The sequence below is a fragment of the Ceratotherium simum genome, chromosome 15 (assembly GCF_057802395.1).
Source record: "Ceratotherium simum simum isolate JZ-2026a chromosome 15, ASM5780239v1, whole genome shotgun sequence".
NCBI classification, from domain to species: Eukaryota; Metazoa; Chordata; class Mammalia; order Perissodactyla; family Rhinocerotidae; genus Ceratotherium; species Ceratotherium simum.
Genome location: NC_141914.1, coordinates 24,910,668 through 24,923,400, shown reverse-complemented (window position 1 = coordinate 24,923,400; position 12,733 = coordinate 24,910,668). Strand labels below are relative to the sequence as shown.

Genomic DNA, 12,733 nt, shown 5'->3' with positions numbered 1-12,733 from the left:
TTATTGCCGACCCCTCAAGTCTTTTGTTTCCGGCCCTAGGATTTCTCAGCTCGTTGCTCACATCTCCTTTGTGTATCTTCCCAACTCCCAGCGTCCTGCTGGGCCGTCTATTTTCACCCTGGCCTCGGAGCAGTCCTGGTTTCTCTCCTCTTGGTCTCCCTCCATCCCTGATGTGGGCAGACCCTCAGTTGCGTCTCCTGCCCAGACCTGGCTGATAAGTCGGCCACCGCAGCTATGTACTGCAGCTGTGGGCTTGCAGCGTGCATACAGGGACAGGCCTGCCCAGAAACAAAACAATTGTAGGAGATCATCAAAAACAGCAAAATCACCCCCATTCTACCTCTCTCTGAGCTAAAAAGAAGGCAAATGTGTTGCTCTGGGTCTTGCAGGGGTTGTGGGGACAGAGAACCTGCCACTGCTCTGGGCTTAGCCTGTGGTAGCCTGTCCTGGGCACCTTGGAGTCAACTGAAAGCCCTACACACACGTGAGAGAAAAATCAAGAGACTTAGTGCCCTTAAGAATGTCTCACTTTTAGTCATTAAGTAAATCTCAAGAGGGCACCAGATTCTGAAGAACTGTCTCTCAAGTAAGACAGGTAGGTGTAACAGCAGCTGAGCCACTGCCCACCTGCAGCCCAGCCTCCTCCTCATCATCCAACACACGCAGAAGGAGCCCCCATTCCTTTTAAAGGCCTTTTGAGGTCATAAAGGTTTTTGAGGACATTTTATGGAGCTGGAACACAGCTTTACTATTTTAAATTATTATGGGGGTTATGGTTACTATATCTTTATTTTTATGACAAGTTTTTGGTTATGCCCTTGATTTATTTGATCCTGGGCTTTTGTTCAAAAACACAACCTGCAATTAAATGTGGTTACTGTGGCAAAAATATGATTCTCCTTAGAATGACCCTCTTTGGGGCCGTTTCCAAAAACCCATTATGGTGAAAAGTCAGGGCTGTTCACGTTCATGAGCGTTTCTCCTTGTGGTCACTTGGTTTTCCCATATGGAGGATTAGAAGGGACTAAGGCTGTGGGTTGGACCCAGAGCAGACTGGAGGGAGAGGAAGGAATCTTCCCCCAGAAGCTAAGTGGGTCACTGTTTAGAGGCATACTACTTCAGAGACGAAAGCAGCCTTACTTATCAAGAGCTGTTTTCTCTTCAATGAAAGAAAGGAACTACAACCTGAAGGGGCTAGGAAACCAAGCCAGGCTTTTACGTGGTCCTCTCTGTACCACACTGACTCTCCTATGGGTGTCTTGGGCACACACGTGGCACCAATCCTGTCTGTCTTAGACTGTTCGGATATTGTAACAGAACTACCATAGACTGGGTGGCATAAACAACAGAAATTTATTTCTCACAGTTCTAGTGGCTGGGAAATCCAAAATCAAGGCACCAGCAGATTCAATGTCTGGTAAGGTCCCACTTCCTGGTTCATAGATAGCTGTCTTTTCTCTGTGCCCTCACATGGTGGAAGGGCCAAAGGAGCTCTCTGGGGTTTATAAAAAGGGATTTTGTAAGGGCACTAATCCCATTCATGAGGGCTCCACCCTCATGACCTAAGCACCTCCTACTACCATCACATTGGTGGTTAGGTGTCAACACATGGATTTTGGAGGGACACAAACATTCAGTCTATAGCACTGTCCTACTGTTACTCCGAGGGAACAGCTCAAGACTTGCTTATGGCGCAGCCATATCTTTTGTGAACCCTTTGATTTTTTCCCAAAGTGGGGAGCAGATATGGCTTTAACCTGAAAGAGATGTAGCGTCTGTTAGAGATAGGCACTTATTAATGCTTTGGGTTCTATAGTATTTGTCTCAGCAAAAACATGAATTTACAATGAGGCACAGAGAGACAATCACTCAACTCAGAGACCAAAACTGTGGTCCCAGATCTGCCACTTAATCTGCCCTGTGAGATCACTGGCCAGTCATCCACTTCTCCAGGCCTATCTCCCCAGCTCTCTGGGCTTAATAATATGGTTGGCTTTGTGTGCTGTCACAGTCACTGTTGGGCCCCACCCAGACCCCTTCAGCAGGCCAGTACACCCATTCCCAGCTGCCCTGAGTGTTGGCTGAGGGTTCGCAGATAGGGTTCCCTGAATCCCTATGTCAGGTTCTGCTTCTGGGGCACCCAACCCAAGACACCTCCCTCATAGTGTTGCAAGAATCAAATAAGATTCTGTATGTGGGGGCCCTCTGAAAACTAAAGTATCAATAGGTATTTACTGTGGTCTTGGGCCTGGCTGCAAAAATCCCCGCCCGAGGCTTCTTGGCTGAAGGCCTGTGATGAAGGCACATAAGGCACCCGGGGAGGGCAGGGCAGGGCTTTGTCATGCATCCCAAGGACATGAACCAAGGCTTCTCTTCCTTCCTCCCTAGGAGCCCAGGATAGTGGGAAGACAGTAAAAACTGGTTTACTTGAAGTTGAATAGTTTTTAGGTAATGTTAGGTAGTGGTTAAACAAGTTTTTCCCATATTGAGAGGGCAAGAATGGGAGCTGCAGATCATGCAAACCTTGGAACTGAGCAAGGTCACGGAAATTCCTGCCTCTGCTTCAGATGCGAGGTGCTACCAAAGTCCCACTGCAAACTGCAACTTTGTAAGAGGTACCAGTTTCAGCATATTAAAAACCCCTGGATATTTATTTTGACAGGGTGTTTCAGAGGTGAATTTGGGGGAGGGAGTTATATGTATGTATGTAGAGAATTAGAGGAAAATTGAAAGAGAAAGAAGGATCCAAGGTTTGGAACACTTGCAATGCCCATAGTTAATCATTGATGCCTCAGGGCCTGATGGGCCACCGGGGTTGACGCTGCACAGGGGGCCAGAGGACTTGCTAATGGAATGCTAACGATGCCTTTGGTGCAGTTAATGATTATCTCCTCCCAGCTCCAGTGCTCTGCACTGCCTTCTCTGAAGCTGACAGAAGGCTGCCTGATCACCTTCTGGAGGTCAGGCTCCCCCTGCCTAACAGGATGGAGGAGAAGATACTGATGATTTGCAAATTCACTGCATGACCAGACTCCCAAGGGGCTTCCTTCTGTAGGAAAGAGTTTCTTTCCTTAGTTGCTTCCTGAAAACATGCTGTAACAGAAAAGAATATTGCTTGGACAGAGTAATTGTTGTCTGATGTTCCTTTGCGTGACCCTTTGTGCCAAGATAGGGCCACAAGATGATGTGCTTTTATATGGGGACATGACATTGGTCACCTTCAAACATGCGTAATGTTTATTTGTATAGCACTTTTATTTCCATTGCCAGATTTAAGTACCCTAAGGGCCTCAATAAACTAATGAATGTTTGTGCTATACATTCGTTATACAGACACACTAATATAAAAGGAACAAATTTTTTATTAGAAATTTTTTTCTATTTTACAAAGGCCAGGCATGTTGTTTGCAGAAATATCAGAAAATAATAGTTAAGGAAAAGGAGACCCAGAGACAACCACTGTCAATACTTTGTTTCATGTTATAGGAGATGTGAGAGCTTATCTGTCCAAATGAACATGGTCCCCTCCAACACAGCAGCCTGAGAGAGGACCCGTGTGCTCAGTGAGGCTGCAGGGTCTTCAGACAGTATTGTCCTGCTTGTGGGGGGAGTGACTTCAGAATCTAAGCATTCCCTCAGGGGTAGTCAATCTCTGTCATGGGTAGAGTGTAAATTTTGATAGGAAAGGAATTTTTTTGTTTCCAGAAATTGTAAATAAGATGGGGAATATTGAATCGGGGTTTTGATTTGCTTTTGTTTCTTTTTCATCGAAGTCTGTCTACAGAGTAGTGAGATGGGGAGGCAGGCCTTGTGAGATTCCTGAACTGGCACTGAGCGGGGAGACTGTGGAATAACCTAAGAGGGGATTGTCCACTTTGGGGATTTTCTCTGTGATTCAAGGCTTCCTTCCCCAGGAAGACATCTGCATCCTGGCTATTGAGAAATGGGTCTAAGGATGAGTTGGGGCTGGACACCTGGGAGGAAAGAGGGCACAGTCCAAGGACGACTCCTGCCGCGTGTACACAGGTCTTTCTTCCCTTAGGATGCTCAGGGAATTAGAAGTGTTTGGATGCCCAGGCGCATGCACATGCTACTTCATTTCCACCTTTCTCCCACATGCTGATGTAGCATCCTCTCTGACAGTGCAGGGGGTGTGAGGAGGATTATTGCTGTAGGTCACTGAAGGCTTTCTTTGTAAATGCAACCTGGGGTCATGCAGCAAATTTTGGTTATGCTTCATCCTCTCTTGTCTTGGAGTAGATACATGGATAAAAGTTGTTGCCACCACCATTGTGTAACACAAACAACTTCTTTCTCAGGAGGCTTCTGTGATGTCTTCTGTGCATTTTCCAGTGTTAAAATCCCCCAGTTCTGGGTCCCAGCCTGTGTGTTGATGGGTCAGCCTGAGCCCTGCTCCTCCAAAGAGGAGGCCATTCTGAAGGGCCTGTTGAGTTTTGGGGGCTTGAGGGCCCTTGGGGAACTTTCTTTCTCTGACATTCAAGGTGATTTATTTTCTTAGAATTTCTCTCTCTCTGCATTTTCCCCTCTTTTGGGAAATATCTTCTCTCTGAACAAGTTGCTAGCAGGCTCAGATGCATCAGGTACTTAGAAAAGTGTTTAACACTTAGCACTCAACAGATGTTAGTTGCTAACTATCATCCAAGAAAGAGCTGTCTAGAGCCGCAATGCTGGATAAAAACTTCAAGCAAGGTACATAGGTAGTTGTAACTTTTCTAATAGCCACATTAAAAACTTAAAAAGAAACAGGTGAAATTAATTTTAACAATATATTTTATTTAACCCATGTCAAAAATAGTATCTTTTCAACATGTAATCAATATTTTTAAATTATCAAGGTATTTTATATTCTTTTTTTTATACTAAGTCTTCAAAACCCAATGTATGATTTACACTTACAGTGCAACTCAATTAAGACTAGCCACATTTCAAGTGCTCCATTGCCAGGTGTGGTTAGTGGCTGCCATACCTGGCAGCTTAGGTCTAGAACCTTGCTACTCAAGGTGAGTTCTAGGGACCAGCAACATCAGCATCATCTGAGAGCTTGTCACAACTGCAGAATCTCAGGCCCCACCTAAGAACTATAGAAGCAGACTCTGCATTTTAACAAGTGATTCATTTGCATGTTAGAGTGGGAAGCACTGGTCTAGAATCCCCATGCTCAGTCCCTACCTCTGATTTAATTGGTCCAATGTAGGGTCTGGGCGCTAGTATTTTTTAAACCTCCTCCTGGTAATTCTAATATGCAACCAGGCTTCAGAGTCACGTGTGTAGTGGGCTCTGGAGCTAGGATGCCTGACTCTGCCACTTTCTACCTTCAAGGCTTCAGGAAATCTACCAAAACTCTCTGTGCCTCAATTTCCTCATCTCTAAAATGGAAATGAATGTGGTATTTACTTCACGGGATGTTATGAGAATTAAATGAGTTAACACATGTGAAACACTCAGAACAATACCTGGCACATAGGAAGTTCTCCTTAAATATAAGCTCTCATCCTTTCTTCTTTTCCTTAAAGGTCCGGGGTTACCCAGAGCCCCAAGTGACGTGGCACAGAAATGGGCAACCCATCACCAGTGGCGGCCGCTTCCTGCTGGATTGTGGTATCCGGGGGACTTTCAGCCTTGTGATTCATGCTGTCCGTGAGGAGGACAAGGGAAAGTATACCTGTGAAGCCACCAATGGTAGTGGTGCCCGCCAGGTGACAGTGGAGTTGACGGTAGAAGGTGAGTCCCAGGAGGCGAGAGCCCTGGTGGGAGATGAGCCATCAGTTTCCCCGAGGCCTGCAGCTCCTGCTTCAGCCCTCTCTTGGGAGAGGAGCCCACAAGAGAAAGCACACCCATCCCTGAACTCCAGACCTTTTAATCTGATGGGAGAGATGGTCCCTGCGAAAAAGGGAGGGATCCCAGCAGACAATATTTGTCAAACTGCAATCACCTCCTTTCCTGCTCCAGCCTTCCCATGGCTTCCCCTTATTGAGACGGAGACCAGACTCCTTATCATAGCCTTACAAGTCTTGCCCTGTCTGGCCCCCGCCTGGCTCTCCAGACCCATCTCCTACCACTCCTCGCCTGCTCGCTCCACTGTGGTCACACTGGCCCTCTGCTCTTTTTTCAGCAAAGTCTCAGGGCCTTCTCCTGCTGTTCCCTGTCTAAAGGAAGAGCTCTTTCCGCAGCCCTTCACCTGACCCAGCCCCTCACTCCCTTCAGATCTCTGCTTAAACGTCCCCTCCTTTGAGAACCCTTTGTGACCACCCCATCCTCATGACTCTCCATCCTCTCACTCCACCCAAATTTTTTCTTCAAGGGCTCGTCACTGCATCACGTTTTATGATCTCCTCCTTCCCCCACAATTAAATGGAAGCTGTAGGAGGAGAGGGACTTTATGTTGTTTACTGCCGTATCTCCAGCATCTAGAAAACTTCCTGGCACATGATAGATACTGAAATATTTGGAGAATGAATGAACAGTGTTTATCATCATCATTATAAATACATACCCATTAGGAAAAATTTTGTAAAACTCAGAAAAATATATACAAGATAAACACACCAAATGTGTCAAAACTGATTAGTTATTTTGTCCTTTTTTTTTTCTTTGTACTTAAAAAAATTCTAGGGGCTGGCCTGGTGGCGCAAGCGGTTAAGTGCATGCGCTCCGCTTCGGCAGCCCAGGGTTCGCGGGTTCAGATCCCGGGCGCACACCGGTGCACTGCTTGTCACGCCATGCTGTGGCGGCGTCCCATATAAAGTAGAGGAAGATGGGTACAGATCAGCTCAGGGCCGATCTTCCTTGGCAAAAAGGAGGAGGATCGGCACCGGATGTTAGCTCAAGGCTGATCTTCCTCACAGAAAAATAAATAAAAAATAAAGGATTTTAAAAAAAAATTCTATTAATTTTATTAACTTGAAAACTTCCAGGAGAAATATTTGACTGTAAGTAAATTGTTTCTTTTGCTGCTAGTGTATCCCCCGCATGCTGAAGCTGCTCCACTGATGAGGATATCTCCAGTTCAGGCCACTGGCTGCTGCTTAAAGGCCCGATGTCTGAAAGGACATGGGGTTTTATCAGACTCTCAGAAGTATGACAAGGTTCCCTCAACCCTTCCAGGCCTTTCTAAGAGCTTATAAACCAGGAGGTCAGACTCACTTCCTCCTGTCTCAGAAGACAGTCCTCCCAACCTGGTTTTCAGGGGACACTGTGTATGAGGATTAAGATAGCCAGGGAAGGTTCCGGAAGGGGGCGAGGTGCACCTGGGCCAATGTTTTCCCTATTTCTTTACATCATGGAAGGACAGACAGGCTGTTTCACAAAACCGAATATGCATAGTTTAGATGCTTTCGCCAAATTCTTTAACTGAGTAAGTCACTCATTTTAATGACCTTCAAGTGCCTGTGGGCTAGAGCATACCAGATGGAATGGGGCCCCCAGTCAGAGTCTCTGGATGGCCCTCATCTCTGCCAATTCTGGTGCTATGCTTTCCCCTACATTATGCACTTTTCAATGCTCAAACTTTGAATTGAGGCTCCCAAATAAAAATTACTTTATCCCCTTGTATTAGTCAGCTCAGGCTGCCATAACTAAATACCACAGACTGCATGGCTTAAACAACAGAAATTTATTTTCTCACAGTTCTGGAGGCTGGAAGTCCAAGATCAAAGTCCAGCAGAATTTGGTTTCTGGTGAAGGCTCTCTTTCTGGCTTGCAGATACCCACTTTTCGCTGTGTCCTCACATTATGGCAGAGAGAGACAGAGAGACAGAGAGACAGAGAGACAAGGAGGGAGGGTGGGAGAGAGTGCACTCCAGTATCTCTTCCTCTTCTTAAAAGGGCACTGCCCTGTTGGTTAAGGCCCCATCCTTGTGACCTCATTTAAACTTTATCACCTCCTCATAGGCCCTGTCTCCAAATACAGTCACACTGGGGGTTAGGGCTTCAACATATGCATTTGGGTGGGGACACAAAAATTCAGCCTATAACACCCCTTTTCTGATTTTCTGCTTGGAGCTGGGGAAATGGAGAATTATGAGTCAGAGGTCTAAGGTCCTGGTCCCAACTTTTGCCATCAGATGTGTGACTTTAAACCTCTGAACCTCTGTTTCTGCAGAAAGAAGGGTTTGAATTCAGTGGTCTCGACAGCCTGGGCTAGCCCTAATTTTCTATGATCCATTTTAAAGGAACAGAGTGGGTTAGGAGTGCGGGGAGGTATATAAAACCCCAGTACTATGCAACCTTTTTCTCGATTCCCATTGTTGAGGAAGTTAGATCTGATGTCTCAACTAAGCAGGAAAAAGTTTAGTAGGTCATGGTACTTGGGGCAAGGGCAGGAGACAAGACAGGAGAGCTATAGGGGAATGATGCTTCTGCATCAAAGCCCAGTTGCAGCTGATGTGTGGTTTGGGACCACCCCATAGACCATAGGCCTGGAAGGATCCACTCTGGTCCCTTCTGCCGTGGATAAGTTGTTGACGGTGCCAGGCTAGCCCAAACTCTTAAAAAGATGATCTAGCAGCCCACCTGCCTTCTTGCCAACTTTCTGTGCTGTGCTTCTTACTTATGCTTCTTACTTGGGAAGAGCAGAGGTCCTGGAATTAAGAGTGTAATTCCTGTGTGGAGCCTTTTGACCCCCTAGTGGTCAAGTTTAGAAGGCAGTGTTGTCAAACCGTCTTGGATTTCAGCTTCACCAATTTCTAACTATGAGGAAATTCACCTTTCAGAGCCTTATTTCCTCTTCTGTAAACTGGAGCTGATGGCTGCCCCAAGGGGTTGGGTAAGGATCCGCGCAGCACTGGCAAAGAGTAGGCACCCAGTAAATGGCGGCCTTGTCATGTTTGAACCTGGGATTCTCATCCTGAGAACTACTTCCAGAGGAAAATCCTTGCATGGAGAGTAGTGGAGAAAGCTTCCTCATCTGATTTCCAGTTTGGTAACCAGGGCCAAGAAACATGCCACATCCTCCATGACAAGAAGCACCCCAACGACAGGACCATTCATGACCTTGTGCAGCAGGATGCGACCCTTGTCTGAGCCCTGGAAAAGCTCTCTGTAGCCAGCTGGACACTCCCCCACCCCTAGAGGGCTCAGAGGTCAGTCAGAGATGCTTGGTGCAGAGCAGGGAGGAGACTTGGTGCTCGCCCTCCGGGGGCTTTCTCTCCACTGGAGGGGCCCCAGGCCTGGTTTCTAGCACAGCACTGTCCGTAGAAATATAATATGAGCCATATATGTAATCTTAAGTTATCTAGTAGCCATGTTAAAAAAACAGGTGAAATCAATTTTAATAAAATATTTTACTTAACCCAGTATATCCAAGATACTATTGTTTCAAGATATAATCAATATAAAAATTATTAATGAGGTATTTTACATTCTTCAACATTTGGGGTATATTTTACACTTACAGCACATCTCAGTTCAGTCTAGCCTTATTTCAAGACTTCAGTGACCACGTGTGGCTAATGCCTACCGTATTGGACAGCAGAGCTCTAGAAGCTCCCATTTGAATAGGGATAAACAAGGCTTACCCAGAAAAAAGGAGAGAACCCACATGTGTGAACAAGGTTATGAGTAGTCCTGGGCCAGCACATACACAGGATGAGCCAGGGGTATGGGGTGGAGTGAGGGGTGGGGCTGAAATGACAGATGTGCCCCAGACTTGTGGTCTGTCTGAGAAGGCCCGGTGTGTTTCACGAACCAGAGGGTCACTTCAGTCATTTCAAGTAATAGAGGGTTAATTTTAAGGACATGAGCTCAGGAGCCCAGGAAAGTCAAACTGGCAGGCCCAGAGGAGATCCAGGTCTCAGGATTCTCATAGTCATCTTACGAGATTGTTTAATGCAAACACAGGGAGAGGCACACAGGTCACCTGAGGAATCTTGTTAAAATGCAGATTCTGATTCTGTAGGTCTGGAGTGGGGCCCAAGGGTCAGCAGTTATAACCAGCCCCCAGGTGATGCTCAGGCCACTGGTCCACAGAGCACACTGTGAGGAGCAAAGAAGAATTCAGTTACAGGTGTGATACAGATTTAGCCTAGAATAGTAGTTCTCAGATGTGAGCAGGCATCACAATCACCTGGAGGGCTTCTGAAACCACAGTCTGCTAGGCCCTGCCCCGGAGTTTCTGATTTAGCAGGTCTGGGATGGGCTCAGGAATCTTCATTTCTAATAAGTTTCCTAGTGATGCTGATACTGCTGCATACTGGGACCAATACTTTGAGAACCAGTGGGCTAGCGCTTATACCTGCTGTGTTAGGGTTCTCAGAAACAGAACAATAGATTATACGTATAGAGAGAATTCATTACAAGGAATTGGCTCACATGATTATGAAAGCTGACAAGTCCCAAGATCTGCAGTCAGCAAGCTGGAGACTCAAGAGAGCTGATGGTGTGGTCTAAGTCCAAAGGCTGGAAGGCTCAAGACCCAGGAAGAGTTGATGTTTCAGTCTGAGTCAAAGGCAGGGGAAAGAACCTACGTCTCAGCTTGAAGGCAGTCATGCAGGAGGAATTCCCCTTTATTTGAGGGAGGGTCAGGCTTTTTGTTTTAGTCAGGTCTTCAACCGATTGGATGAGGCCCACCCACATTAGGGAGGGTGACCTGCTTTACTCAGTCTTTCGATTTAAATGTTAATCTCATCCAAAAACACCCTCACAGAAACACCCAGAATAATGTTGGACCAAATATCTAGGTACCTTGTGCCTCAGTCAAATTGACACACAGAATTAACCATCACAGGGGCCGGCCCCGTGGCGTAGCGGTGAAGTGCATGTGCTCCGCTGCTGGTGGCCCGGGTTCGGATCCCGGGTGCACACCGATGCACCGCTTGTTGGCCCATGCTGTGGCGGTATCCCATATAAAGTGGAGGAAGAAGGGCATGGATGTTAGCCCAAGGCCAGTCTTCCTCAGCAAAAAAGAGAACGATTTGCACGGATGTTAGCTCAGGGCTGATCTTCCTCACAAAAAAAAAATTAAAAATAAAGAATTAACCATCACACCTACTAAATACTTGATTATAATATTCCTGAATTCCTTCATGGAATCTGATTAACGCATCTCTTGTTTTTGAGCTGTCTACTAGGAATATCAACTAAGTAACAGAGATGCTGTAAGAGTTAGCAGTGGGTACATGATATGGACTGGAAAGGCAGAATGGGAACATGTGCACACAAATTGTGAGAAAGCAGCAACAAAGCCAAGAAAGGATGTGTAGAGAACCAGGTATAATATAATCATAGCTAACTCGCATTCAGCCCTTACTCTGTGTTGCTGGCAAGATTGGGATTGGTCATCCTTAGGACAGGTGCCACCACCTGGGGGTCTAGTCTGCAGTGATACGGGGTGGGATAGTGAACATATAACATGGCTGCCAGGTGGTTGTCCTTCTGCAGGCCCGTGGTCACAGCAGGTGTCATTAGGGTGACCATGTATCCCAATTTATGCCTGCTCTGCCAATGTAATTATAAATAGAGCCTCTTTCAAGAGTCCCAGTTTGGATAATAATTTACATGGTTATCCTAGCCATGATTGACGTGTCTGGTGCACTGGGTAGTGAGTAAAGCTTTAAAGGGGATGTTGAGAAATAGAGGATTATTCTAGGGGAAGAGGAGTAGCGAGAGCAACAGTTTCAGAGGAAGTGGAAAAACTTATTTTCATTTCTGAAAAATAAATTCCAAGCCATTAACCACTGCATAAGAATGCAATGAACAGGTTTTTTTTAAATAACTTTAAAAATAATGAATATATACTCACTGGGGAATAGATTTGGCCAGGGGCTCCCTCCTCTTGGGGAGTTTTCTTTGAAATAAATAAATAGGAGGGGCAAAAACCTAGTTTCCCCCTCCTTTCTGAATCCAGCCTTAGCCATCACTCTCTCTTCTCTATTAGGTAGCATGTCCTTCATGCACATTCCTCCTCTTCTGCCTCCATTCCTCTGGAGTTCTTTCCCCACCTACACCTCCTCCTGTAGGTGATGGGTTCTTCAGCTGTCCACTTTGGTCTCTGTTAAAAAGTGAAGACGTGTCCTCTCATCCTAGAATGCCTCCCACAAGCAAAGAGTGAATCCCTCCATCCGTTGCTCCCTTCACCTCTCTGCTCCTTTCTGTGTCAGGCACTGGACATAGAGCAGAGCAACTCAGACAGGGTCCCTTTGCGTGTACCTTCTACTGGGAAAGAGAGACTATAAATAAGTAGTAAATATAACTTTGTAGTAGAATTAAGTGCCCCCTGACTATGTGTGAGAGAGAGGGCCAGGTGTCAGACTGCCTAGAATGTGACAGCAGAAGGGAGAGTGACCCTCTGTCATGGGATTTAAGGGAAAAGACTGGCCCTAGGAACTCAAAGTTAAGTGAGGGACAAGGGGCTGGAGTGTTTATCCACCATTTCCACATCTGTCATTACTTGAGGGCTTCTTCCTGAGGCGTTAACTCTCCATCACCTTGGCTTGCCCGAAGTGTGACCTGAGTCTGCTCCTGAGACCAGAAATAAGCCCCCAGACAAAGAGTTGTGGGGTCTTTTGTAGACATATTTTAGGATGAGAAACAGCAAGAAAGTTGGTGGAGCCAGAGCAGAGTGAGGGAAAGGGGAGTGAAGATATGTCTCGAGAGGCAGGCAGGAATGGGACCACGTAGGGCCTTTAGATCCTGGTGATGGGAAGACATTGGAGGGTGTCAGGGAGGAAAATGACATGGTTTGATTTAGGCAAAGAATCTCACTGAAGTGGAGGGA

General features: G+C 46.2%; 1 protein-coding gene across 1 annotated transcript in view; it reads left to right on the top strand.

Annotated features, from left to right (window-relative positions):
* Nucleotides 1–12,733, top strand: part of MYLK (myosin light chain kinase) — a 264,120-nt gene that overhangs the window by 121,693 nt on the left and 129,694 nt on the right. Inside the window, exon 3 of the mRNA XM_087439713.1 lies at nt 5,535–5,742. Coding sequence (XP_087295839.1) covers nt 5,535–5,742 — 208 coding nt within the window. The remainder of the gene's footprint in view (nt 1–5,534; nt 5,743–12,733) is intronic.